Source organism: Gymnoscopelus microlampas (genome assembly GCF_963454915.1).
Source record: "Gymnoscopelus microlampas genome assembly, chromosome: 9".
Taxonomy (NCBI): domain Eukaryota; kingdom Metazoa; phylum Chordata; class Actinopteri; order Myctophiformes; family Myctophidae; genus Gymnoscopelus; species Gymnoscopelus microlampas.
In genome coordinates this window covers 32794427-32822102 of record NC_139946.1, presented here as the reverse complement: position 1 = coordinate 32822102, position 27676 = coordinate 32794427, and the positions used below count along the sequence as shown (strand labels likewise).

General features: G+C 44.6%; 2 protein-coding genes across 2 annotated transcripts in view; one reads left to right on the top strand and one right to left on the bottom strand.

Annotated features, from left to right (window-relative positions):
* niban1a (niban apoptosis regulator 1a) overlaps nucleotides 1-15633 on the top strand; it is a 36406-nt gene extending 20773 nt beyond the window's left edge. Inside the window, exons 5-14 of the mRNA XM_084065807.1 lie at nucleotides 249-413; nucleotides 2838-2953; nucleotides 4379-4483; nucleotides 5168-5330; nucleotides 10341-10531; nucleotides 10810-10956; nucleotides 11789-11899; nucleotides 12018-12125; nucleotides 12301-12412; nucleotides 12523-15633. Of these exons, the coding sequence (XP_083921933.1) occupies nucleotides 249-413; nucleotides 2838-2953; nucleotides 4379-4483; nucleotides 5168-5330; nucleotides 10341-10531; nucleotides 10810-10956; nucleotides 11789-11899; nucleotides 12018-12125; nucleotides 12301-12412; nucleotides 12523-14222 (2918 nt within the window). The 3' untranslated portion in view covers nucleotides 14223-15633. The remainder of the gene's footprint in view (nucleotides 1-248; nucleotides 414-2837; nucleotides 2954-4378; nucleotides 4484-5167; nucleotides 5331-10340; nucleotides 10532-10809; nucleotides 10957-11788; nucleotides 11900-12017; nucleotides 12126-12300; nucleotides 12413-12522) is intronic.
* Nucleotides 15634-15980: 347 nt separating this feature from the next.
* The window catches only part of kifap3a (kinesin-associated protein 3a), a 33358-nt gene continuing 21662 nt past the window's right edge, over nucleotides 15981-27676 (bottom strand). Inside the window, exons 16-20 of the mRNA XM_084065813.1 lie at nucleotides 27462-27560; nucleotides 26728-26813; nucleotides 22786-22978; nucleotides 21717-21810; nucleotides 15981-17184 (exon numbers count right to left, since the gene is read on the bottom strand). Of these exons, the coding sequence (XP_083921939.1) occupies nucleotides 17070-17184; nucleotides 21717-21810; nucleotides 22786-22978; nucleotides 26728-26813; nucleotides 27462-27560 (587 nt within the window). The 3' untranslated portion in view covers nucleotides 15981-17069. The remainder of the gene's footprint in view (nucleotides 17185-21716; nucleotides 21811-22785; nucleotides 22979-26727; nucleotides 26814-27461; nucleotides 27561-27676) is intronic.

The window sequence follows — 27676 nt, the reverse complement described above, 5'->3', positions numbered from 1 at the left end:
GGTTCTCATTGGAAACAAGACCGCAAGGACTTTCATGAACAACCTGTTAAAAGGAATTATCTTTTATGGCAAAGTGTACTTATGTACATCTCATCTCATAAAAATATGAAATATTGAGAGATACAAGGAGTTTCTGCCCCGACAGTGATGATATGCAATTTTTTGGCAATAAACGTCAGTTGCTCACTACTAATTGTGAAGCGTGGCTCAACCAGTGCTATAATAACATATTGGGTTGTGTCTTACAGATGTGAAGGAGGAGTTTGCGCCTCCTCTGTCTGGTATGCCAGGACAGTTTCCCGTCTACCTGCGTCTGCCCTATCGTAGGGACTCCTACTTCTGCTTCCGGCAGGAGGCTAAGCAAGCCGGCTTCATCTCCATCATGTCAGAATGCGTTCGCCACCAGAACCAAGGTAGGTCATTCTGAGGGAAAAATAGCCTCCTCTCAGTATAAAGTCAGAAGATGGTTGTTTCTAAGGATGTTGGTTGGTATGTCCATTCAGGGGTGGGCAACCTTTTTGGGCATGTGATGCACTTAGTCTTTACAGTATCATCACCAGCCAAGTTGACAGTGAAAATAACCACCACTGTTAAGTCTTATTATATATTATTATATATTATAATATTATTATATATGTCACACATCAAACATAGCAGATCTAAAAGCCAACAATAGAGTTTTGTCCATGTGGTTTAGAAAATAAAATGTTGCTGTAGTACTCTTATTATCCAAAGATTTCTGACCTAACCTGGAAGATGCTTGATGCTTACAAATGTGTCTTACTGCAGCCGTCACCATGGCAACAGATTTACCACACCAGCTCATGACGTGACATGTGCCTTTAATCAATTCACTACTCTGAATCTTTTGAGACCACAAAGACAGACCTTTCATGAATCATTACACAGATGTTATTTGCCTTGTGGTTATATGATACATTATTTGTCAGAGCTAATTAAACTGAAACCAAGCATTGAGGAGTTAGACAATAATGAGACTTGTACTAATTGTCTCGTTGAACACTGCAAAAACTCTGGAAGACATTTATTTTTTTGTTTTATGTGTGGGGGAGGGCGTTGTGATGAAGGTGTGAGGTATGAAAAACTAATGATTGGGTGGGGGCACTGTTGTGAGTTGGAGGGTGTAATTGTTGGTCTTCCATCTGACAACAATTACATAACACACCTGGTCACCTACAGTACAGCACACACATTAGTATTTTGTAGGTACAGAAGGCACAGTGGGAATGTCTCTAGTTCAGAGCTGCAGTAATGTGTGCTGCAGTCATTTCTTCTACTGTGTGTGATGTATCATTGTTTAAAAATATTCACATTATATTAAGCAACACATTCACACTCGCTGACCACCGGAGTAGAGAAATACACTCTACTCCGGTGGTCAACAAGAGAACTTATTATCGTACAAGTAAGACGCGCGAACGCTGGAAGCGAACGCAGCTCGAAAATAACAAAAAGAAGAATAGAAAGGAATGAGCAATTACTTGCCATCCGGCCTGAAATATGCACAAATGACATGGAATTCTTAGATATCCCAATAGATGAACTCGTGTAGATGCTTGTAGATGTGTTATTTTTGACTGTCGCTGCTATATTTTTCTCAGAGGAGTGTAATTAGTCACGCAGGGGCACAGGCGAATTTCAGCCACACTGTAGTGCATGCAGGCAATGAGAGCGTGAGTCACATGGGGGCAGCCAATGAGAGCGTGAGTGACATGGGGGCGCGGCTGCACACATACTGCACACAGACAGACACACAAGCCGAGCCGAGTGTCATAGTAGGCTCCACTTGGGCGGAGGCGCGGCTTCCTTCCGCGTTCGCAAACATTGTGTTGTGCACGGAAAACAGCCCAGACTTCTGAGGCATTAAATAATAATCCATCAGCCCCATGGCCTTGATGCACACATTGTTGATATGGTACATTAGAAAAAGTATAACATGATGTCATAATAGCACAACTAGTATGACGTAATAGTAAAATGGCCGCCGTGTGAATATGGTAATTCTTACGCCGTGGCTCTGAAAGAGGTAGCCATCTATAAGAAGGTCTGTGTGGCAGTCCGTAGCTCTCGCAAACCTTTGGACAGATCAGTGTAAAATTTCCTGTGCACACTGTCAGAAGGCTAATGTAGAATCACAATTCCAATTTTGTTCACATATGTTCTATACCAGGGGTCGCCAAGTAAGTTTGGCCTCTGGACGATGTTTTTATAATGTCATTAGATGGCGGGCCAGAACACAATTACTAATTTAGGACCTTGAACGTGCAACAAACCACCTTATACACAATAACAAATATATTGCTATAAAAGTTCATAAATAAAGAGGTGTGTGGTATAACTACAGATAGAAATGTGGCTGGAATCAAATGTTACAGGTGCATACAGAAATGCTTATGTAATCATTTTGTGGAGGCCCCATCCTTGAATGTGGCACTTGTAGGATATTTATTTAATCAAAAAGTTTTAAAACATCTTATCCAGAGACAGTCATACTCCTTTTCGAACAAGAGCTCTTTCATGTTTCAAGGTCTCTTCTTTGAACAGAGAGAAGCAATGTATTGTTAAAGGCATGTGAAACACAGTTTTGGTTTGTTTTTTAAATGTGAGAGATGTTTTTCATGCCAAAGTCTAAAGAGGAAAGTTGACAGTGAAAACATTGACAGAATGCTTGAACTTTTCCTCGGCTAGCTTCTGTCAGATCCAAGCCGTCTATAAGGAAGTTAATGGCGATGTGAAGCTACACCATTATTGGACCCAGCCTTTTCTTGGTATCCTATCCTCACATATCTCTCATCTCCTTCCTCTGATTTTATCAGACTTCCTAAAAAAGAAGACATGTGAGGTGCAGGCCTTCCTAAAGGCCATCCAATTCCTAAGGCAGGACCAGGGCAAATACGAGGCCTGGGAGATGTTGAACGGCAGCGACGTCAGGGTAGGTTTCCGTCTCTCGCTCCACCTCCACTTCAACCCTGCTCTGGTCTCATTTTGCATTGTCAGACTGTGTCTGTAAAATGGATAAAGCCTTGATCGTGGAATCACCTCCAAAACATCCCCAAATCAACAAACAGATGTTCAGTTGACCAGGCCAAAAACCTTTGTACGGAGACCAAAGTTTCCATTTTTAAACCATGTGGCAATGGAGTGCGCTTCGTTAGCTCTTGATAGGCTAATATGAGTCTGTCTGTGGAGGATTTTGGGTGAGTGAAAAAGGTTTGTATATACATCAAAGACATGGCTCATGTATTCCACTTTCAGGCTCTGTGTCATGTTTGCCAGAGGGAGTGAGCAATAGTGCTTTATTTTGTCGTTGTCGGTAGAAACCATGTATGTCCAAAACCGTTTTCAGAGAAGGGGAAAAAAACCTTTTGTTCCAATGGATCCAATGTAGTTATTATTTAGTCACAAGCTCTTGACCAAAGCATAGCGGAAATAACTTTCATGAAAACAATAGTTTTCTGCCCTATTAGTGAGAAAAGACAGGAGAAACGGGGGATGGTGCTGTACCCCACAATCCTCCTCTCTATTCCCTTTAAAGGTGATGTAGGCATCTGAGCCGTTAATGATGTAATGGTATAATTAGTCTATTGTTGAGCTGTGTGTGTTGTGCTCACATGGGGTTTATTATAAATGGGTAGGGTTGACAGGAAGTTCAACTAGCTACAGGAAACCACTGCTAATTCTGACAGGAGGCTGCAGTACATACCTCTGCACACATATATAAGTACAGATGCACTGGCACTCACATGCTCACACTTGTTCATGTGTACCCTTGCATACTGTATATCAGTGATGTATGGAGACATGCACGCATGCACACACACAGATGCACACACAGATGCACACACAGATGCGTGCGCACACACACACACACACACACACACATATGCGCGCACGCACGCACACACACACACACACACACACACACACACACACACACACACACACACACACACACACACACACACACACACACACACACACACACACACACCCATCGACTTATTCTGGCTTTTAGGCATGTAAGTGTGAGTACATATCATATATATGCATGCACACACACACGTCAGAGGTAAAAACTCAATGGAATGAAAGTAATGTTGGCAGCAGAGACACAGCAGACAGGAGTTTCACTGTGTGGTTTCACTATGTTATTTATAACCATGCGTGCAGTGTCACAAACGTATAACATCATATCTGAGGCTACTGCTATTCACTAATGTCATACACATATTTATCTACGTGTGTGTGTGTGTGTGTGTGTGTGTGTGTGTGTGTGTGTGCGTGTGTGTGCGTGCGTGCGTGTGCGTGTGCGTGTGTGTGTGCGTGTGTGTGTGTGTGTGTGTGTGTGTGTTTTCAGGTGATGGCCAACCTAGTGATGGAGCCACTGCTGCCATACCTGGAGAAGGACATGTTACCTCGCCTCAAAGCTAAGAAGACAGAGAAGAAGAGAGTGTGGTTTGCTGTAAGTCAAGTTGATTATTGATTATTATTTCCGGTAAATAGCATTTGTTTAATTTTTTTATGTATTGACCGTACTTTTCTTATATTGTTTAGTGTTTTATGCTCATGGTTATTGTACTTACTATGTGCAGAGGACCACAATGGAAATAAGCCCTTGGGCTTTATTGCTTTTTTTCAATCTTCGGTATACTACTTGGAAGTGCTATTGGGCTGTTTTTATGTGATAAATTGCCAAATAAAATCTATTAATCATCAATCAATCAATCCCTATTGTGGGCATGTCATAATTGGCGAACATTTGCCAAAAATATCAGATCTCCAAGTTCACAAAGCATCGCAACGCAACACATTTAGAGCTTGTAGATTGGAGACAAAAGTGCTTTGTGGTCATCTTTGTTGTCCTCATAATATGTAATATGAGCCAGTGTACTGACACTGACAGTCTACTGTACATGGCCAATTGTTATCATGACCATCGTCTGTATATTGTCATAAACCATGTGACCCACAAACACCCACCCAATCTAGTGCACATAAACACACGCACACACAAACGAACGCATGCACACACACACCACACACATTTAAAGACATTCATATAATCGAGTAGAAGGGATTGGGTTTCCCTAGCATACAATGAAGTGAATTGTTAAATTGAATCGAGCCAATCCCTCCCTTCCGTCAGACGGTGGAGGCGGCGTACATCCTGGTGCAGGAGTGTCTGTTGGAGGGACTGTCAGCGCTGAAGGAGGAGTGTCGTACCTCAGCCCGCCAACAGGAGGTGTTGATCCACTCTGACATGGACCAGATCCTCAGCTCAAGAGTCACTCTGGAGAACAAGCTCCGAGGTAATGTGCTACCTGTCAATACCGTTCCTTTTCCCTTGACACATTTGTGGTGGTTTCCCTTTAATGGGAAATCATGACTTTCAATCTTACCGCTATGTGTTTGTTGTTGAGCCAACGTTTCATTTATAGCCGTGAAACTGAGCCGAAGTTGTGCTGGAAAGTTGACCCCAGTGATACTCGGGTACGATCAGTGAATGTGAAAACTGCAACCCTTGCTTCCATTTTCTTGGCTGCTACCTTTGGTGGTCGTGAGAGTGTCCTGACTGTTTGCTGTGGTTAGGGCAAAAATCGTGATCTTGACTGCAGAAATTTGTAATCAGGTTGATGTAATGGTGGTTATAGATCGTATGCTAGTGCCAGGCTGATGCTTTCTCGCAGAATGCATCATGGGAATTTTCTCTGTCAATGGGTTATATCATAAATATTGTTGTTTCTACAGATTGCAACAGTGCAAGTATTTCCTTTAAGCTGCGAACAATAAACTAACTGTGTAAATGTCTTCTAGTCCCTAATGTAAAATACAGATAGTGAACTGCACCAATATGGTAACACTGCACCAAATTACTATTTTCGCCATCAAGATTGTCCAAACTTGTCCCAACTTTACAATTATCTGCATCTGGTTGACTCATTCTCTCGTATGCCTCAGGTTTAGGTTGTAGTCAGTGGATCTGATTACTGTGGGCTTAAAATGTTGGCGCTTCTCTGTTATTACTGGTGGTCTGCGTCTCCGCGATGTGACTATAATGCTAATGCAATTCTCATTGCATTAGCTCTCATGAGAAATTACTGAAAATTAATCATGATCAATCATGATCAATTAATCATGATGAAATCGTGATTTGAATTTGATTAATTGTGCAGCCCTGCAATGAAGGCGATTATGTCAACAGATTTTCCAGGGCTCTTTATGTTACCGATGAAGGTGATGTTTCCCATCTGCCTTGATTCAGAGAGCCTACTTTGAATCAATACCTTTATCAGCCAAATGCCTTTCAGTCTCATTGCTGTCAAGTGTCAGGACTGGCTACATTCCACCTTGATAACTGCGAATGAGATTGCCTCTGGATAATTGGTGGTGCACAGCAGCTGTTTAGACGAGAAGATTCAGTAAGCATTGTACAGGCAATCCATCATGTATTTATGACACGTGTATGTCATAAATGTCACATACGGTATGTGTGTCACTATTATATGGCAGAACAAAAGCATGTTAGGTTAAGCTTCCAAGATGTATCGGAAGAGTCTAAGTGCTAATGTGTTGACACCTAAGGAACAAAGTGAATGTCCAGAAACTGATTTTGGAATGTTTTATGAGCATTTTTTAATCATGTACAACAGTGGTTACCAAATATTTTCGCTTGAAACCAAAAAGATACATTTGATGTCTCCCTGGGACCCAAATGTACACAAATACATTATTAATGAATCACTTATTTTAAAAATAGTGAATCTACACAATCTACAACCTCACAACATGTGAGCTTGTAGATCTTCTATTTTCACTATTTGTGAATGTTTTTTAATGTACGGAATTGTTTTAATACATTCTTTCGAACATTATTGAAAATGGGATATTTACCCACGATACATAAAACTGTGTCCGCATTCGCAACCCAAAAATGGGTTCTGAGTCTGACCCATTGTTTGCACCGTGACTAATCTGTGCATTTTTGTGCTTGAATATCATGATGGGGAGATTCACAGTGTCCTCACAGTATGTCAATATGTTGCAGTGATAACATCACAGTTAGGAGACTTATGTTCCCACACAACAGCAGTCAGTGAGAAAACAAACACAATTCAACACTTAGGCCTCGTCAGCATTTCCACAGTACGCATTTGAGAGTCATTGGCCACAGTTACATGGACAGTTGTATTCGGAATGAATACACTTCTATTCGGAATGGATGAATGGATGAATTCATTCCGAATAGATTTGCTCATGTAAACACCCCAATTGGAATAGAATATTCCATTCCAGTCTGACCCGAATGCATTTTCATTCGGAATAGGAGGGGTGGTATAGATCGTTTGAATCGGGTTAAATCAATCGGAATTGACCATGTAAACACTTTATTCCAAACGCTCCTGTCCGTTTGGAATACATGCATTCCTTTGCGCATGTCTGTGCTTAGTAGGGCTGTCAGAATTGTCCAAAAATTACCTATCAAATCTCTAATTCAGCCACGGTTGGTGCTGAGAAGCGCTCGCTCCTGCGGGATAAAATTAATGATTCTAATAGCGTCATTTAATAAGCCTGTAATGGTTAAGCCCAGACTTGTCCAGGAGAACGGACGCTCCGAGGATTGCTGGCCTAGGCTACACTATATGGATCTTTTTCTAAACAGGTATTTTAGTCCTCAGTTTTTAAAAAGAATCCCTGGCCACATGACAAAGTTTTTTTTTAAAATCCCTATCCACACGTAAACGCAGAAACGCATTGATCATAGACTGTAGTGTTGCGCGCGCGCTCTCTCTCTCTCTCTCTCTCTCTCTCTCTCTCTCTCTCTCTCTCTCTCTCTCTCTCTCTCTCTCTCTCTCTCTCTCTCTCTCTCTCCATTTATTATTATAACGACCATGTGCGAATGCGCGATGACATCATCGTACGGTACCTACATGAGAAATGTGACAAATAGGCTAGCCTCCGTTTTACCGTGTCTGGTACCAATACAAAAAAAGAAACTGGTCTGAACTTGTAGATCTGCTACTTTTGCATTAAAACGGCGATGACAAAGGAACACAGGCTTGCACCGCATACAACGCTGCCTGGCCAGGAGTCGGTGCGTTGCTTACCGGCCTGCCTACGACCGATAGACGGACCTCCGCCGCGGAGGCACAAGGGGGCTATTGCCTCCTCCCATGCCCACCAGGGGAAGCTCTGCTCCGGGTAGTGGCCCCTGGTCCATGCCCGGGCGTAGGCGGGAACAACTTTGCGCATGTCAAAAGTTATATTCTGAATGAATGCTTTGGTCGTGTAAACGAGGAATACTTTTATTCAGGTCCCATGTAAACAGGTGAGTGGATCAGATTCCTCTATTCAGAATGAGTTCATTCGGAATGAATTCATTCTGAATGAATACATGAGTGTCCATGTAACTGTGGCCATTGTGAGTCAGTCTGTTTGTGTGTGTGCGTGTGCGCGTGTGTGTGTGTGTGCATGTGAGAGAGAGTGATAGAGTAGAGGCTTAACTATGTTTTGGGCATGTCTTTTCTTCTGTGAGTGCGTGCGTGCGTGCGTGTTTGTTAGTTACGTGTGTGTGTTTTGTTAGTTACGTGTGTGTCTGTGATATAATTAGTTTGGGTCTGGCAGAGATGCCTGGACCAGACTCTGTTTACTGGGGCGTGGGCTTTTTGTGATTATGTATTTGTGTTTTTGTGGTTCAGTAGATGAGTTAAATCCCCTACATAAGCCTTTTATTCACTCAGCTTTGACACAAATACCTGGATTATAATGATACAGACTTTCTATGGATCATACTCTTAGCAAACTCGATTTTTTTCGCCCCCCCCACTGTGTTTATTTCAGCCTCAAATAACACTTTTTCATATTTCAACATACTGTATGTCACGATCCGCTCCTCGGACCGTGGACTGACTTTATTATTTAGCCATTGTCTGACCTTAATTGGTATTGGACCCTTTTGGACCCTCTTTCTGCTGTATTGTTCCTGGTTCTCCTTGTACCTTTATTTTGTAGTGTTGTTGTGGTGTTTCCTGTCTGCCCTAGTTGTTGCTTCCTGTCTTGTCTCGTCAGTATGTCCTTGCATTTTTAGTTCACCTGTGTCTTGTTCTGTTCCAGCCAATTATGTGTTAATTGTCCTTTGTTCACAGCTGTGCCTAGTTAGTCCCTGTCTATTTATATGCCCCTCTGTTTCCAGTCTGTGTTGAGTCATTATTGTTGTCACAGTGTTCTGTCGGTTACCTAGCTTTGCCTTTTTTTCCCTGTTTAGTTAATAAAACCCTTGCATCTGGTCCGTTCTGTCTCCGCGTCACAATCTGCGCTTGGGTCCTACAACTCCCTGCCTCGCACCGTGACACTGTATCCCATGTTTACTGAATTCTATTTATTTTATTGAATAAAAACTGATTTGCTTTAATTGTTTATCTTCAATTAAAGCAATTCAGTTTCATTTATTAAAACAGTCAAACTCGTTTTTCAGCAAGGTTCTGTTAGACTGTACTTTGGATCATATACAGATTAGATCATATACAGTAAAGAGATGTAGTAAATCTGTGTAAAATAGATAATCAAGGCGTCTACACAATTGCTCCAAAAGAGCTGCTCCGTGGCCAATAGTAGAAGACTGGGGTTGAATCGGGATGATTCAGGAAGCTCATAGAGGTGTATGAACAACCTTATGAACAATGGTGCTGTGAAAGAGTAAACAGAGAATAAAGCACACACATCCACAGTTAAAAGCCAGGTGCAGGGATGGGCGGAGACAAATACAAAGAAAAAACTGAATCCACACCGAAGGTGATGTTTCAAGCCAAAGTGGCCTTTGGAGCTTGATTGGTTCTTTTCAACGCAAACCATATTTTATACTTAAAGGGATAGTTCACCCCCAAAAGAACTATTTTCCTATCGATTATTATTCACCCCATGGAGACTTGAATTCATGGATTTTGTTTTGTTTTTGTTGCATTCCTAAGCCAATAATTTGATGACCGGCAGCGGTTCCGGTAGGAGACACAAAGAGTCTCCTTTGTGTCTCCTACTGGAACCGCTGCCTACCACTGTTCATCAAAATATTGGCTTAGGAATGCGACAAAAAACAAATGTTTTGGGTGAACTATCCCTTTAAGCCATTTGAAAATAGACGATCCAGAAACTTTGTGAACTTGTACATTAGGCTATTTTTTAAGAATTGTTCAACATTTTGAAAAATCTTGGAAAATTGTGAAAAAGTTTGAATAATATAGCTAAAAATAGGGACACCAGGGTTAATGTGGTTAAACAGTCCTTAGCAAATTCTTAATGCCCCCCCCCCCCCCTCTCTCCTGTAGCTAGTGTATCAGAGCCAGCGGAGAAGTTCTGTTCTGAGAGCATCCAGCCCTACCTCGCCTCTGTCCTGGACGAGCTGATGGAGCCAATCAGCTCTGGGTTCGGAGAGGCGCGGCATCTGAGTGACAGCATGATGGACCAACTGTGCAAGGACTTTGAGGAAGTGGGCGGGGTTACAGATAACCTAAAGAAGGTATGTTTGTTCTTTGGTCCTTGTTTTCCTTTCTCCCCTTACCAGAGACACTGTTCTCTCAAACCGCACACTCTATCCTTCCTCTCTGGTCTCCCTCTCCTCCCTTGTTTTTACTCTCCTTCGCTCGCCCTATCCCTCTCCTCTCTACATGCTTTGAGTCATTTCATACTTTACTGGTCAAGTGGAACTTGAGCGTAGCCAATGATAAGTCTATTGAGCTTCAAAAGCAGTGATCCCCTGCTCTCCCTCTGTCTCTCTCTCTCTTTCTAACTCTGCAGTCCTTGGTCAAGATGGCGAGGCCTGACCTGTTGAGCGGTTACCAGAAAATCAGTACTCTACAGGAGAAACTCCATCACCTGCAGGAGCGTTTTGGGTACTCAAACATCACCAGTTTGATCCACTGTGCACAGATAGACCTACAGCAGGTACGGATCCCCCCACCAACACCCTCGCATGCACGCATGCATGCACGCACACATACATACACAAGAGTCTCTTTGAAGCTGCCTGACTTGCGCACATACAAAATACAAAAAACATCATTCTGCCTTGGTCTAGAATTTGCTCACACGCACACACACGCAAACATTTATTCCATTCACTCACCAAGTGGCCCAGTGACATTTTCCACACATCATTACCCATCAGTTAGCTTCACACTATTTTCACACAACTACACAAATGTGTCTGCTGCTCTCAGCTACAGTAACTGTGTGGGCTGTGGAAGTGTCGGATTCAATGATTCCACTAACCGCTTTATAATACAAGTGACTTTATGTGCCCAGCATTTTCCCTACCATTATATTCCGCGAGTAGCTTATTGTCACAACACTATGACTGGGGCTGTTAATGATGTCATTTGATAAACACTTTTGGGGGGGTGCTGGAAGCAATATTTTTTAAAGTGGGGCACTGAGGGGAGGCTTGATACTGACTATGATGGTTAGTACCATGTCAGTATCATGGTCAGTATCATTCATGTCAGTATCATGTCAGAATCATGGTCAGTTGGGCAAACCACTCTGGCAATCAGACCCCAAGTGTCATCATATCAAGTTGAGTGAGTAAACAGGCACATACCTTCCTTCCACTACTTGCCCCAGTGCTCTGCACTGTCTTTGGTGCTGAAACCTCTCCTTAGCCCTCTGCTTGCCCAGTTGGATCGGGCCCGCCAGCTGCTCGTGATGCAAGGCCATTCTCGGGGGAAGCTGGGACATTTAACTGGACATTTAAATCCTCTCTTTGTGTTTGGTTCAGTTGATGACAAATGCAGCCTACACGTTTGAGCAGCTGATGACCAAGGCTATCCAGGATAACCCAGACAATGCGGGCTCTGCCATAGAGAAGGCCAAACACAGGGTCCTCAAGGTCAGACCCAGTGCAGATATTCTGTATTCCATCATACACTGTTGTACTAAAGAGAAACAATGCATCTGAAAATACCAAAATATGTTAAATGCTGCTGTTTCAACTCTGTGCCCTGTAGCAATATGACTATGACAGCAGTACAGTGAGGAAGAGGATCGTTCAGGAGGCTCTAGTTTCTATCACCCTGCCCCACATCAAGAAGAACCTTGCTCCCACCTGCAGGACTGTGAGTCACAATACACACATACATGTGTACATGTACATGTGTACCCACGCACGCACGCACGCACGCACGCACGCACGCACGCACGCACGCACGCACGCACGCACGCACGCACACAGTGTCAGTAACACAAACAAGAAAACCTATAGTGGACACATGTCTGTTTTTCTCTGGATAGGCTCTTGAGGGTCTTGAGCAGTTCATCTATGCTGACCATTCCAACTTTGTCCATGTGGAGAACATTTATGAGTTCATCCTACTGCAGACCCTCGACAAGGAAATCACCAAAGGTATAATAATACAAATAACAAAAATAATATTCCATAAAAATGTGTGCCAAAACACTGTGGGTCACAGATAGAACTAAATATCTTCCTCTTTCCTTGTTCTTGTCTTTCAGTGGTGAAAGAGGCAGCCAGCCTGAAGAAACACAACCTGTTCACAGACAGCAGAGACCTCCTTAGCCAGTCCAGCCGCTCAAGCCTCTCCTCACCATCTGTGTCCACACCAGGTAGCCCAGTCAGGGGCCTGGCATCCTCGCCATCCTCCCCTAGACCCTCTCCTCTGGTGACTAACGGCCTGTCTCCAGTTGAGAGTCGAGACAGTACCGCAGTGGAGGAACAGCAGGCAGCAGGTCAAGCCGAGACGGGCGCGGCGCTTGGTGTGCTGCCCATTGTTGCTGAAGCAGGGAAGTCTGAAGAAGCAGAGGTCTCTCAAAGTGCCGGTGTCAGCTCCCCTGAGCAGCAACCAGCATCTGTTGAGAATGCAGCCGAGGTCAGCACGGTTCATGTTGCTTCAGTGCAAGAGGACATTTCTGCAGCGCCCTTAGCAGCGCCCTTAGCAGCGCCCTTAGCAGATGCTTTGAAGGAAGAGGAAACTGCAGCCGTTGAACCTGCAAAAGAAGATGCAGGTGTTGAACCAGTGAAAGTAGAGGCAGATGTTGAAGCTGAGAAAGAAGATGCAGGTGTTGAACCAGCGAAACCAGAGGCAGCTATTGAACCTGAGAAAACTGAAGCAGGTGTTGAACCTGAGAAAACTGAGGCAGGTGTTGAACCTAAGAAAGCAGAGGCTGGTGTTGAACCTGAGAAAGTAGGGACCAGTGTTGAACCTGAGAAAACTGAGGCAGGTGTGGAACCGGAGACAACTGACAAAGCTGAGGAAGCAGAGGGAGATGTTGAACCTGAGAAAATAGAGGAAGGTGTTGAACCTGAGAAAGCAGCGGCAGCTTTTGAGGCGGAGAAAACTGAGGCAACCGTTGAACCAGAAACTCAGAGCACCAGTGCCCCAACCCCAGTAGTAACGGCATTGTTGCAAACTCCCAGTGCTGTAGAAAGTGTGGTGGAAAAGGCAGACGCACAAAAACCAGAAGCACCACAGATTGGCGCCTCTGTCTCAAGTCTTGATCCTGCTCCTGTTCCATCCTCTGCCCCAGAGCCTGCAGGTGAACCAGTGCCTGTAGACAAATTAGCAGAAGGCATGGACTCCCTAACAGTAACTGTCACTGAGGGAGATGCTGTAAGTGCACAAGATCCAGTAATTGATGCAGAGGCTCCCTCTAGTGGCGGAGAACCTGTAAGTGTGTCCAGTAATGGCAGCCTTGATCCAAAGGCAGAAGATGCTGACCCGGGGACCACCTCATCTTCCCTGAATGTGTCAATGGGAGTCGAATCCCCTCAGTCAGTGGTAGAGTCCATGGAGAGAGACAAAGCACAGAGCAGCGAAGATGAAGGGTCAACAACCTCCGACCTCTTGGATGAGGAGGCCAATGCCAGCGAATCGCCCGTGAGCTCAGACGAGCATCCTGCTGATGCGTCGGAAGAGGCATCTGTAACCCCTTGCAACGACCCTTCTGCTCCAGAACTGACAGAGGTCACGGCAGATGCTAACCACAATATAGCGTCGTCCACCAGCGTGAGCTTGGAGTCCTCAGTGGCAGCATCAGCTCCCCCTGCATCTGTAGCCCCCACTGAGCCTGGTGAAGACAGCGCTAAGAGCACGCCACTGGACTCTATCAGGGCAATCCGCGACCTGGTGGAGGAAGTGATTGAGGTGGAGGAACTAGTGCAGCGTTACCCTAGTGGAGTTCCTGTGGACAAATAGAGGGACTAACTACAATGACACATGGGCACATTTGTGACACAGAAGAGATACTTTGATTCTCTCTGAGGGAGTAGGACAGTGGGACAAAATCCAGCCATCCAGCCATCCAGCCATCCATCCATTCATGAATAGCACAGTGAGGTGTAATGGACAGTAGACAGTACAAAAATGTTTAGCTGTACTGTAAGTGTTGACAAATTGGCTACCTAATTGAACCGCATTAAACTAGACAAAAAAGACAAGTAAGAACATTGGCTGCTGAGAGAATATTGAACTGTTACTAGAGCTTCCATAACACTCAAATGTATACAGTACATTATGCATGAAATGAATGTAAATAATTAATACAAATCATTTATACAAATCATCTCTATGGCATTTAAGTAGGGCATGGCTAACAAGAGATTTTCTCAAAACCATCCAAACCAACCAAACCAAACAGGTCTCTTTAGGCTTAGTTCAGACCAAAGATTCGCAACGAGATCAAACCACTTTGAGTCTGATTTATATTAGTAGATCTGCTATTTTCGGCATTCGACACACCGTCGTACAACAGAGCATAAATTAAGCATAGAACGTGAATTACTCCATAGTAAGACCAAGATTGGGGCTGTGTATATTTTTGATGTGTGCTTTATCTACATAATTGAAATTTCATTATATGACTTTCGATATTGTACTCTGGGTTTAAAAAAAGACAGATAAAATAGTAAATTACATGTACTTTAAACAGAAATGGCAGGTCTGTCTACGGTTCCTTTTGTAATCATATGCAAATCCCTGCACCATTTGAGGTGTTTGTGTGAGTATCACTGCCAAATAACATGTTACTACTAGATGTTTAGCCGAAGGGTTTTTACATCAGATTTTATTTCTGATTTTATGTGACAATCTTGTGACTAACTGAAGGATTATAACTTTTTATACCACTATGATCTCACAAAACACAAGTAGCAAGTAGTCGATCAAGTGCCTTAAGATGCCTCTGTGAGCTTGTTTCACATGGAGATTTAATTGCCTTAAACCTTGCTTCCTAGATGAAGGATGGCAGACCTTTTCATTATGGTTACGGTTGCCATAGAGACTGAGACTGGTACCCTCCCTGTCTGTGTACAGTATACATGTTCTGGTATTTCAGCACCACCAAGTACCTCTGGTCATCTCTACACACTACACAATACAAAAAGTACAGGAAGCTACAAGCTACATTTATGTGAGTGATCAGAAGGTGGGGAGAAAAGCTGTTGCCTGTGGCTAGCCATTTTCCTCAGATGAAGAGTGTTTTTAAATGGAAATAATCATAAAATGGAGTTCAAATGCCCTCACACTACTGTTACTGTATGAGATGCCAGTCGTCCACTGTGTTAGGAAAACACTAATAATAAATACTTTTATTTGAGAATAAAATAAATACGGCATGTGTTCATATTCATTCACAGTATACTTTCTTTTCCCTCTTGACAGAATCCTGTTTAGATGTTTGTATGCACAGTGCAACTACATTTGGATGCAGTCTGAGATGTTTATTTAATACATTGCACCACAAGAAAAGGCTATTCAATATTTTTAATAGGCCAGAAGCGTTCCAGGCACATGAAAGACATGAACAAATAATAGTGTTGATATGCAAAAAGCTGAATTCCTAAGCATTTGTTCACATTTGTTTTCTACCATAACGGGAAAACATTATAGGCCGTCAGTATTTCTTCAAATACTGTATTACTTTTCAAACAATAAAAGTTAGATTTTCTTCCAGTGTCAAGCTTCCTTAAAGTATATTCCAGTGTTACCTCCTAGGCCATTTAAGAATAAATAAACATGTTCAAATGCAAAGCACTTTACCCATTGAATCTTTGACATCAGGTTTGACCCAAGAGATTGCAACAATACACGATACATCTGATTCTATAGTCAGGACACAATCACCTTTAGCATCCTTGAGAATAATACATTTACTCTGTCCCGACTGATACATCTGCTGAAGGCCTTTGTTGTTCAGTTTACACTGCCTCGGCATGGTGCTAGTTTCATTAACTGAAGAGGTTCGGGTGGTCATAAATTAGCATAAGCCCACAATGTGTTCCCTTGTATTACATGGTCAATGTCAACATTGAGATATTATGTACATGTATGTAATTATAAGATCTAAAGTGAACAGTGAGACTAGTCTTGATAGTTATAGAACAATTCCCCGCCAATATCAAGCGGGTACTAGATATGGCAGCCATATTGTCACAGCCAAGCTCACAATTTTCGCTATTTGGTCATATGAAGAAGTATGTAGGGCTTAAGTGGTTAATGATAATAAGTATCATTGGTAACACCAGTGAAGGAAGTAACATTACACAGCTATTTATGTCAATATGGCTGCCGTGAAAAGGGTCTCTTCTGTTTTCACATTCAAAAAGTAAATGTGGGACAGCAGTTGGACTTACATTGCACTTAGAGAGAGAGAAGAAACATCTAGCAGAGGTGAGCACATACAGGCAGCAGCGTTGATGACATTCCTTCAGTATATCGATTCGACACAGCTTTGATAGCACACAGTAGATATACAAGAAAAGGCTGCAGTCTAATGACTGTTCTATGCACCAGCATGTGTTATTCACTGCATTTGGGCATGTACGCGTTGCACATGTGTTCTTGTACATTTCGCTGATGTCGGGCAGAAACCTTGTATCTCCAACTTTCATCTTTTTCTTTTAATTTAAATTAAAACCCTAGGCCTTTTTTTTAGCTTATAATGACACAGCAATAATAGGGACACCAGGTTGAAGAAAAGGGTTTTGAACATACAGGGTTTCCGCCAAACAACAGCAATGATTTGCATCACCAGCAGCTCCAGGGTTAGGAGGAGGCTGCATGGAAGTTGTAGAAGAACTGTTCTTCAGGGCGAAAACCATAAGCTGTGGTGGGCCGGCCTCCTGAGGTAGGACCTGTGGGAATGAAGTGCTCATGCATACTGGAGGAGAGAAGAGAGAGGAACGGACAAACATGGACACAAACATGGACAAAAACACAATATTACAAACAAACATAAGAATACATGTGGCTAATTTATACTTTATTGAACCGACCACGGCACTTGACGGAAGTAATTGATTTTCAACTGAAAAAAGAACACAATGGCCTAGTGGGCACGTACAGATGCAGCCTGACAGCGAGTCTCGGGTGAAAGCACTTTTGGAGATGGGCTCTACAGAGGACCCTCAACACAATTCCATTCCAATTTGGGGTTGATTGGATGTTCCTGATGTACGGAATTGGCCCCTCCCACTAATTTTGGAAGCCAATTACAGTAAAAACATAAATAAAAAAAGTATGGCTCATTGTCACATGACTCCCAAGATCATTTGTACCTAATTTAGTGACATTTGCTGCATTTTTGACTATGGGTCTAGGTCTACGTTAAATTGCGTTTGGCTCTTTTTGCGTTGTATGTTTAGAGGCCTCTGAATGTGTGATAAACATGTGGGCTCAATAGGAAGATGTGTTTATGATTTTTGGTATTTTATAAAATAGGCCAAACCTGCAAACTTTGGAAGGCAATAGCCAATCTGTTATGTGACAGTCACTAGGTGGAGCTCTTACCCTACGTATCTCCTTAAAGCACCCCCGCCTCGCAAAAGCCTCACAGCCTACTCACTACAATAGCAGACAAATAAAAGCCCATAAAAAAAGTTAATGTAATATTCATCTGCCCTAATTCAGGCATTTGACATCAACAACGAGTCTGTGAATTACAGAGTACTTATGGCTAGAGGGGTAAACAGTGTGGCAGCCAAGCCATAAAAACCAGTGATATGTCATAACAGAACTACATGATGGGCTGGAGGCACACGGCCAAACTCGGAGAACCTGGTTGCCCTCCGCCCAACAACCGGGGCCTGTTGAGGGATGATAAAGGGCCTGTATCGACACCGTATAAATCAGTTACCATGGGGATATGGATGCAGGGAGGGGGAACGGCTGGCCAATTTCACGCTCCATCTTCTGTCCAGCTGCTGAGAGTATTTGTGCGTGGGGTCAACAAGACAGGCCCGGCCACCTTGTCAGGTTAGACTGCAAGTGAGACGGCAGCTGGAACGATGGATAAACTGGGCTTTGATGGATGACAGCACATCTCTTTGCTACCTGCGGCCCTTCCTCTGTCTCCATTATTCCCTCTTTCAAGCTGAATTTATACTTATTAAGATGTGATGCATTGTATTGTTGCTTTAAAAAAGCAGTTATTTTAGGCAAGAAACACCGTTGTGCGACAAAGTATAAATCAGGCTTTACTCTTTTTTTCTCAGTATGAGCTGGACGGCTCAACGCTCCAGTCCCAGCCTTCTAAAATACGAGCTGTTTGCTTTGCCCCTGCAAGCGGCCATAATGACGTGTTGTTTTTAGCCAAATCACTTCCAGCGATCAGTTACGCAGCTCGCAGCACCCCCCTTCTCTCCTCTCTTCCTCCTTTGCCTATATGCTCCTTATGCCCCCCTCTTCTCCCTTCCCCTCCACCACCTCTCCTCCCTCCCTGGGCAGAAATATGTCTTTTTCCTCTCCGCACGCTACGGCTGTCAGAGGGGATTTGAGAGCCGGGCTAAAGGAGGCTGGGAGGAACAGTGGAGCTCTGAGTCACACCATCCGCCTGCCTCTCTTGCCTGCCCGTGTCTGTAGCTGGCTGCCTGTCTGACCGGACTGACTGACTACACCCTAGTCCTCCTGGTGGGAGGACACAGCTGGACCCCAGGCGTCTCCTCCTAGCCCATTATGTACCAAACTTCTCAAACCTGGAATCTTGGTCGAGGACCAAATGTTTAATTGGGGCACTTTGATGATCGTAAAAGAACAAACAATTTGGTCATTTGTAAAGGAAAGAAAAAGGACTGATAGTTTAGAAGGATACAGAGAAACTTTGGAACGATACAGAGAAAGTAATTATAGCGGCGACTGCGTCAGCATGTCTCCGCTGAGTGGTGTGACACATAGCAGCTCTGTACAACCCACCAGAGGAGTAACCTGGTAGCTGTCCCATCAAACCTGCAAATCAACTTGTCTGCCACCTCGTTCAGGTCATGTGTCCGTGTGTCTTGCGTGACAGTCCAACAGCGGGAGGTGGGACTGTGTCCGGGTCATTAAGACAAAGGGCCCCAGTGTTCCCACAAATGCCAGTTTGGCCCCTGAGGGCCCCCAGCAGAGGGTGGTAGGGGGAGACGTGGGGACACGTTCTATTCCACAGAGAGAGTTGCTTGGTAGTGAACAGGAAGGGAATCGGGCCCTTTTTCCTCCTTCGGCGTGACCCTTCAGCCCCCCTGCGTCCGTCTCCCCCAGACCCCGGGGCCTGGCCCTGCTTTGATCTCTGTCCGCTGTCACAGCTCAGGTTACAGCTAACCAACACACCATTGCTGTTAAAGAACCACTCCGCTGTCACAGCTCGGGTTACAGCTAACCAACACACCATCGCTGTTAAAGAACCACATCTCACCCAGTGCCACCCCTCCCACACCCACTCTCTCTACCTCTCTCACCTGATTGCAACAGTTCGGTTTTTACCTCATTCCTTTCTTTTCGCCTTCCTCCACTAATGCTTATTGGATCACTGATTTGATTCATTGATAAATAAAAAACAAAAAAGATGATCAAAAACATGCTTCAAGATTATTCAATTAATCCAAAAAGTAATCGAGTAATTGCTCAGAAAATAATCGATAGTTACAGCGCTACTCATTGTTTCACCCCATACTTGTGTTAGGATTCAGAACTCCTCTCCTAACCTGCCTTCCCGTCTGTGTAGCGTGTCCCTCTATTAGAACCCATGCCTACCCGTCTGTGTAGCGTGTCTCTCTATTAGAACCCGTCTGTGTAGCGTGTCTCTCTATTAGAACCTGTCTGTGTAGCGTGTCCCTCTATTAGAACCGGTCTGTGTAGCGTGTCCCTCTATTAGAACCTGTCTGTGTAGTGTGTCCCTCTATTAGAACCTGTCTGTGTAGCGTGTCCCTCTATTAGAACCTGTCTGTGTAGCGTGTCCCTCTATTAGAACCCAGGCACTTCTCTTTCCAGTCGTTCGGTGCGACATGGCGACCCTTAAGCCGACCAAAAGCACTCCCTAAATGCTTCTGGGAAATTCGCCTCATTCAGGTGCCCTCTCAAATGACCCAAACTTGAGACATTTTATATAGCCGGTATGAAATTGCTCGTTATGATATTCATACGAATAACAGGGATTGTATCAAGTCCATTTTAAAAGGTCCCATTCACACCATGTTTCACACGTAGTTTAAAATAAGCGGCAGAGCTGGCTTTGATTATTGTGTTAACCTGGATCACTCAGGAGTACACTGGCCAAATTAAAACAGTCTCACAGACGCCAATTCCCTCAGCTCTCTCAGTATATTTAAAAGGTATCAGTTACAAAGAACTGAGAGAGAGAGAGAGGGAGAGAGAGAGGGAGAGAGAACTCACTCTACATTCCCCTCACTCGCGTTCTCGCTAGCTCTCTCTCTATTTTCCTCTCTCTCTCACTCGCTCCCTCCTTCCTCTCCGTTCGCTCTGAAAGCTGAAATAACTGTGGCGAGGACTCAGCTCATACTCCTGCTATCTACACAGTCAGCCTCTCAACAGCAGCCAAGCTAAACATTCCTGCCACGGGGAAAAAAACCTTCGACACGAGCTTTATCGCACGCAAGGAGATGTTTGATAATAAATAAGACAAATTACTCACAATAAACTCTCCATTTCCCCAACTATTCATCATTTTAACAGCATATCAAATGAGCTGGCGGCAGCCGGGAGAAATTCTAAAGCTTGCGTTCCCTTTTTAGCGATAACATTAGCGATTCTGAACTCCCCCGCCTAAGGTCATGATTCACGGTGGCATGCCAGCGCCGCACTGAATCCACGCCAGGTGATGTATTCGGAGCCACAGTGGAATGGAAGAATAACAGACAGAGAATTAAATTAGAAAAAGGAAAGGGATGGGGATGGGGGGGGGGAGAACACCAACCCAAAGAGAGGAAGACACGGAACGGACTGGAGGGGGCGGGAGGAGAACCATTGAGACAAGAGTGTTTGCTCTCAAAACTGCAGTGTTACTGTTGAGGGTGGAGTGATGCCTTCTGGGATAGAGGAGGGGGTACTGTTGAGGGTGGAGTGATGCCTTCTGGGATAGGGGAGGGGGGTGTTGACTCAGGCCCTGGGCTAGTTCAATAACACAGATCAGCGAATAGTGAATCAGAATAACACAGTGGGGTAGCGCCGCTGCCACAGGGTCGCTGGCTGACTGGCCGTCTGGCTGCCCCCGCTTCCCCGAGACGCAGAGCAAGAAGGTAAACACTCACAGTTTTGTGTTTCCCCACTGACAGAGTGGATATTTCTGGACAAAGACAACCTGCCCTGCTGACAGCTTCAACCCGACATTCACATACTAAATCATGTTCAGACACACATGCACTTGTGTTCCTTTGTGCGTTCCACATGCGGAGGCATAGGGTGAATAGACAGTTTCATTACCTGCCAATGTAGGCCGCGGTCTGTCCCAAGTCTCCGTTCTGGAAGTCTGCGTAGAAGTCCGGACTGAGGACACCGTCGGCAGGAATGATCCCATCTGCACACAGAGACATACAGTGTGTGAGTAAAATGTGAGTCTTACAGTGTGTGAAATTGTTCTATGGTCATACAATAAAAAAATATAACATAAACCATCATCCACTTAAGAAGCTGGAAGAAAACATTTTTCCTTGTGTTTGTCTATGATCATTTTTTTATACTTGATATCTTTAAGTATCCTGTATCCTGCATATTTCTAATAATTATCAAATGAGACAGCCAGGTATATTGTACCTACAGTAGCACTGTACCCTGTGTGAGAGCATCATATTCTTACTGTAGCCTGCCTATAAATCGTTAGAATTTATTCTATTATCTTTTCTGTATTTTACATTTATTTGTCCACAAAGTCCCACTGAAATATTTTAGAGGAGAGACCTGGCCAGGGAAGTAGCCATATAAAATCACAACATACTAAAAGACAACATATGCAAAATTATATAAAAATAAATAAAATGCACAACAAAAACAGAAAACAGCCATTCAATTATAGTGGCCTCTCAGGAAAAACAATCACATCACCTCCATCACCACATTCAACAGGGGGTCCTCAAAGTTACTACAGGGGAGCCGCCAAATCTTTGTGTGATATGATTCTTTTTTTTTCTACATTAACCACTTGAACCTAGCATCCCTATTCTGAGGAGAACTTTAGCCAAAAATAGCAGATCTACAAGCTCACAACGCCTCGCGTTTGCGAGGCGTTGTGAGCTTGTAGATCTGCTATTTTTGGCAAAGAGGTATAGGTGTAGAGGGAAAAAAGAGCAGACCAAGTAAAAAAAAGTTGAATCTGAAACCCAATTTTATACACTATAGAGGGTTTCCCTACTTCATCTCTCTCTCAGCTAGAGAGTCCTTGGCCTGTAAAACGTTGAAGACCCCTGTTCTAGAGACACATGCTAAGAAAGTGTGTGTTGCCATAACAACACAGATTCCTCAAAGTAGCTCTCATGTGATCAACCGCCACTGATACCTGAGCTGGTATAGAAGAGTTCGGGCGTGTCCAGGATGTCTTCATTGCCCATGAAGTAGTCTCCGTCGCCGCCGTACATGAAGGGGTTTCCCTCCTCGTCTATCTGACTCCTCTCAACCATCTCCAGCCACTGGGAGTTGTGCCAGCGGAACTTCTCATTCTGGACCTTCTTGCCCCACTCCTCGTCGTACTCCTTGGGAAGGGAAGAAGGAATAGCACATAGATCAACTAGACAAAGTGGTCCTCGGAGCACAGGTCTCCGCCAGGTCAAGTAGGTTATTGTGGCCTCCTGGTGGCGCTATAACAGGCCAATGTGAAAAGGGTGGCATTTCTTCCTCAGCCTAGTGGGAATGTGCGTGCAATGTTTCACGGAAATCGCACGCTGCGTTCATGATTTGAGGCATTTTGTTCAAAATGGACTAATCCTGCAAACTTTGGAAGCCAATCTGGGCCAATCAGGATGGAATATGAAAAATCGGACAGATCCGTCTTGATCACATGACTATAGAGATACTGTGTACCGATGTGCGTGATGTTTGGACAAAATCTGTAGGAGTAATATAATCGGCCTCCTGGTGGCGCTATAACAGCCCGATCTGAACATTTTGGGGCAGAGGTTCTGCTTTGGCATCCATGGAGTGTGCGTGCACAGTTTCGCTGCGATTGGTCCAACGGTGCCGGACATTAGCTGCTCGCAGACACACGGACACACAGACGGACGGACAGGGTACAATACATTGTCTCGGCCATGCCTTCGCCCTGGCGGAGACAATAAATGCACAAAATGCCCAGAACCGCCGACCTGACTGATATGCTCATATACTGTACAGTATAGGCATACTGTATATGGAGATCTGGTTGTCCCGAACGGCCGATCCGACCAATATGCCCATGTAATGTACGGACATGAAAGGGACAAGGACAGACAGATACAGACATCTCCATACTGTAGGGGCATAAAAGGGACACAGGCAGACAGACAGGTACAATGGGTACTTTGACAATGGGTACAGACGGTGTTGCATGACCAGGTGGGCCATGCATTCCCAACTTGCATCATTCCTTAGTTATCTCCAATTGTTGTGTCCTGGGCAAGACGTTAAACTGCATCCGCAGGCTGCAGAGAGGTAGTACCTTACCTCAGCAAGGGTCCTCTGGCTAAGGAAAATATCCCTACTGATAGACCTGGTCCTCCTACATGCCTGTATGGTACTTCCCGTGGTGCCTAGCCTAGCCAACACACTGGGATAGAAGACTGGTTTTCGGTAGACTGCGCGGAGGAAACCCTCAGCGGTTCAACGGGCAGAACGGCGATACCAGCAAGCTTTGTGGAGCGCTACGGGCTGGATGTGTTAAGTTTTAATGTATCCAGGTCATCCACTGCACCCGGCTCCATCTCCAGCCGTCTCGACTCTGTCTTGCCACTGGATACAGGTGGACTCGGGCGAGAGAGAGTGAGGTCGGCGATGCGCAACCCACCCTCACTTAAATCCAAACCATTGCGCAAGTCATGACTTCACACACACACACGAACATGAGTTATCTCCAATTGTAGTATCCAGGCGCATCGACTGTAGCAAAATACACTACATATACAAACACACAAACGCATAGGCTACTAGTACATTATGGGGGCCATGGCAAAATAGACATTATGGGGGCCATGGCAAAATAGACAATCCTTCACTTAGATATTTCCTACTATTAATTGTGCATTCATTACTGCCAAGAAGTGGGATCAACACCCTCGCCGAGTGCAGAGTGAAGCTCAAAGGCCTTTAGTCTCACTCTGCAGCAGAGGGAGAGCATCAGGGGAAGTATGGAGGTCCCTCTCCGCTCACTGACCACCATATTGGTCCATCTCAGCAGGGAAGGAGAGAGAATGTGGTATGCATGATGTGTGAGGGCGTTTGTGAAACAGAGAAAGTCAAAGAAACTGAGTGTGTGCTTGTGTGTGTGTGTGTGAGAGAGAGAGGGAGAGGGAGAGGGAGAGAGAGAGAGAGAGAGAGAGAGAGAGAGAGAGAGTGTGTGAGAGAGAGAGGTGTAAGTATCCATGGCAAGTATACCCTTAACACTCCCAGTGTTACTGTGGATGTACTGCATGGGTGTGCGTGCATGTGTGTCGCTCTCCATCCCCATCTAGCTCATGTTGGCGTGGTGTAGCTAATAAAAACCTGTGCCCGGCCAGCTATAGACTGCTTGCGTGTGTAGCTTGGCGGACGACGACCACAAGAGCCCTGTTTTCCTTTCTATGCACAGACCCGAGGGGAGGAGAGATAAAGGCGGCCTTTGAGACTGCTCCGCTCCACGCCGCCCCGGCCCAGCAGATTAATCATCCAGACACAGTGCAGAGACCTCTGGGCATTGACAGCCACCCGAGGCCCAGGCCTCAAAGCGGGCCCATTGACTGTTACACAGAGAGCACCCCCCTTCCACCGGAGTCCCCTGCCTTCACCCTGGAGTGGCAGTGACAATATTTGTCACCGGACAGATTTATCATGATGCTAAAATGGCCTTAATGGCGTGGGTTTACACAGGGTGATTAGGGCCTCGGCATCAGCTGGATATGAGGACTAATCAATCATAAGTAGCTGAGCTCATGACGGTGGAGAGCGGAGAGGAGGGCCGATATAAAACAGTGTCTCAGAGCATTCCCAATGTATTCCTCTGGAAACCTGATCAGCTGAAGAATATCCATGTGAATTAACCCTCTGTCCCACTTGGAGCCATCTATAGGCGTGTGTGTGTGTGTGTGTGTGTGTGTGTGTGTGTGTGTGTGTGTGTGTGTGTGTGTGTGTGTGTGTGTGTGTGTGTGTGTGTGTGTCTGAACACGTGGAGCAACATACGGATCAAAGGGGAACATTTCAAGACTGCAGTCATGGCGTGTGCTGCTCAAGAAGCCTGATGATTGTGTGTGTGTGTGTGTGTGTGTGTGTGTGTGTTTGTGTGTGTGTGTACGTGCACGTGCACGTGGAGTACATTGAAGAAGTTGTCTGCTGAGGGCCAATTCATGGCTATTAGTGTGTTTCTGTGCGTACGTGATAGGTACATTTTGTGTGTGCGCGCATGCACGTGCGTGCGTGCGCGAGCACTCGTCTAAGGGTCTGCTTTCTCTCTCACCTCCGCTGTCCGGCCACTGACACTCTCCAGAGCCCGCTGGCTTCCTTTCATGTGGTTCACGGCTTAATAGGTCTCACTGATAATTTCAATGAAACACTTCCTTTGCCCCGCTACACAGCCCGGCTGTAATCTACAGCTAATTACACTGATCTACGGTCTGGCACTGATCACATGCCGACTGGAAGCTGACCACACCTGTCAGTCACAAAGCAATACAGCAATTCATCTGTTAGTTAATCGCTAATGTCAAATTTGACCAGGGCACATCAGGCCACAGAGTGGGTGCTGATTGTAAAAATGGATTATGTTTAAACAGAGGGAAACTCTGATGTGCCAAAAGGTTAAAATGCTTACTACTTTGAGTTGAAATGATGAATCATAATCTAGACTGGTCTATTGCAAGAATAACACAAGACATAATTATGATTAAGGCTCTGCCATAACATTTTGCCTTTAAACTCTTGTGATAGGCCACTTTATATGATTGTCTGTATGGAAATCCCCAAATGTCTTTGCATTTTACTCTTTTATTCAGATTTTGTATGCTATATTTTATAAACCCCCCGATTCCAAGACGGACACTCTACCTCCTGAGCCACTGCAGCCTGGTAGTGTCATTTCTTTGCATGGGAGATTCAATTAGCTTGCTTGTCCCTTGGCATTTGTTGTGGACACATGAAGATGTAACCCATGTCATTAACAGATGATCAACAAAGTCTTTGTAAAATTGAAGGAACGATACACAATAAGGAAACCCACTGGATTTCCACGAGCCTTTTGATCACAAACGTTCACGTGATCATAAGGTACGTGGATACTTACCGCAATGATATCCAGAGTGTTGCCGCAGACCTTACGGATCGCGGCGTTCTTATCATGCATCAGGTCGATGAGGTAGGCGGGCGCCTCTGTGGTCGCGACTCAAGGAGCAAAGAACGTTTCATCATTTTTACTGGTCATTTCAATACATCCACTACGGAACCATCAATCATCAGCCTATCCTTAATCAAGATCAGGGAGACAGGTGGGGATATGCTGGAGGAAAATAATCTGCACAACCTCTTTCATTTGAAGGAGGGAGACACAAGACAGGTGCCCCCGTGGGCCAAAAGAACAACTCTTTACATTTCCTGTGATGAGAGAATGCTTTTTGGGAGCCAAAACCCTGTCCCTATAGGCACAGCGGTGCTTGGCTCAAAATTCCTAATCTCTTCTCTTCCCCACACGGAAAGCAAAACATCTATCAAATATTACTGACAGGCAGTCTATTTGTAATGTGACGCAGGCATGCCGCAGACCACAACTGTATACCATTACCGACAGCTTGGAACAGCCTGGGGTATAAATAAGGCCCATATCAAAAGGGCCATGAAGATTGCTACGGCGATACAGATGGGAGTAAGCGGTGACAAAATATATCGGTTGGGACTGTTACTATAGAAACATGCACTACAGAGTGAATGTATGAAATCATTTGAGATTCCTTTTTTTTTCCACGCGACTATGCTGTAGGCACAATGAGAAGAAAGCCTTCAAAATAAAGGGCAAAAGGATACGCGTGTCTTTGATGATGACATCTCTGGTAGCCTGGTGGAACACCATCTGATAGAAGACATAGACGATCTGGCACACAAACTCATCATCCTCCTGTTGGGCTGGAAGACAAACAGGAGAGAAGACGGAACAATGATGAAAACAGGAGAGAAGACGGAACAGTGATGATAAACATTAAGGCAGCTCAGCAGTGAGACCAGTCATAAATAATACAATA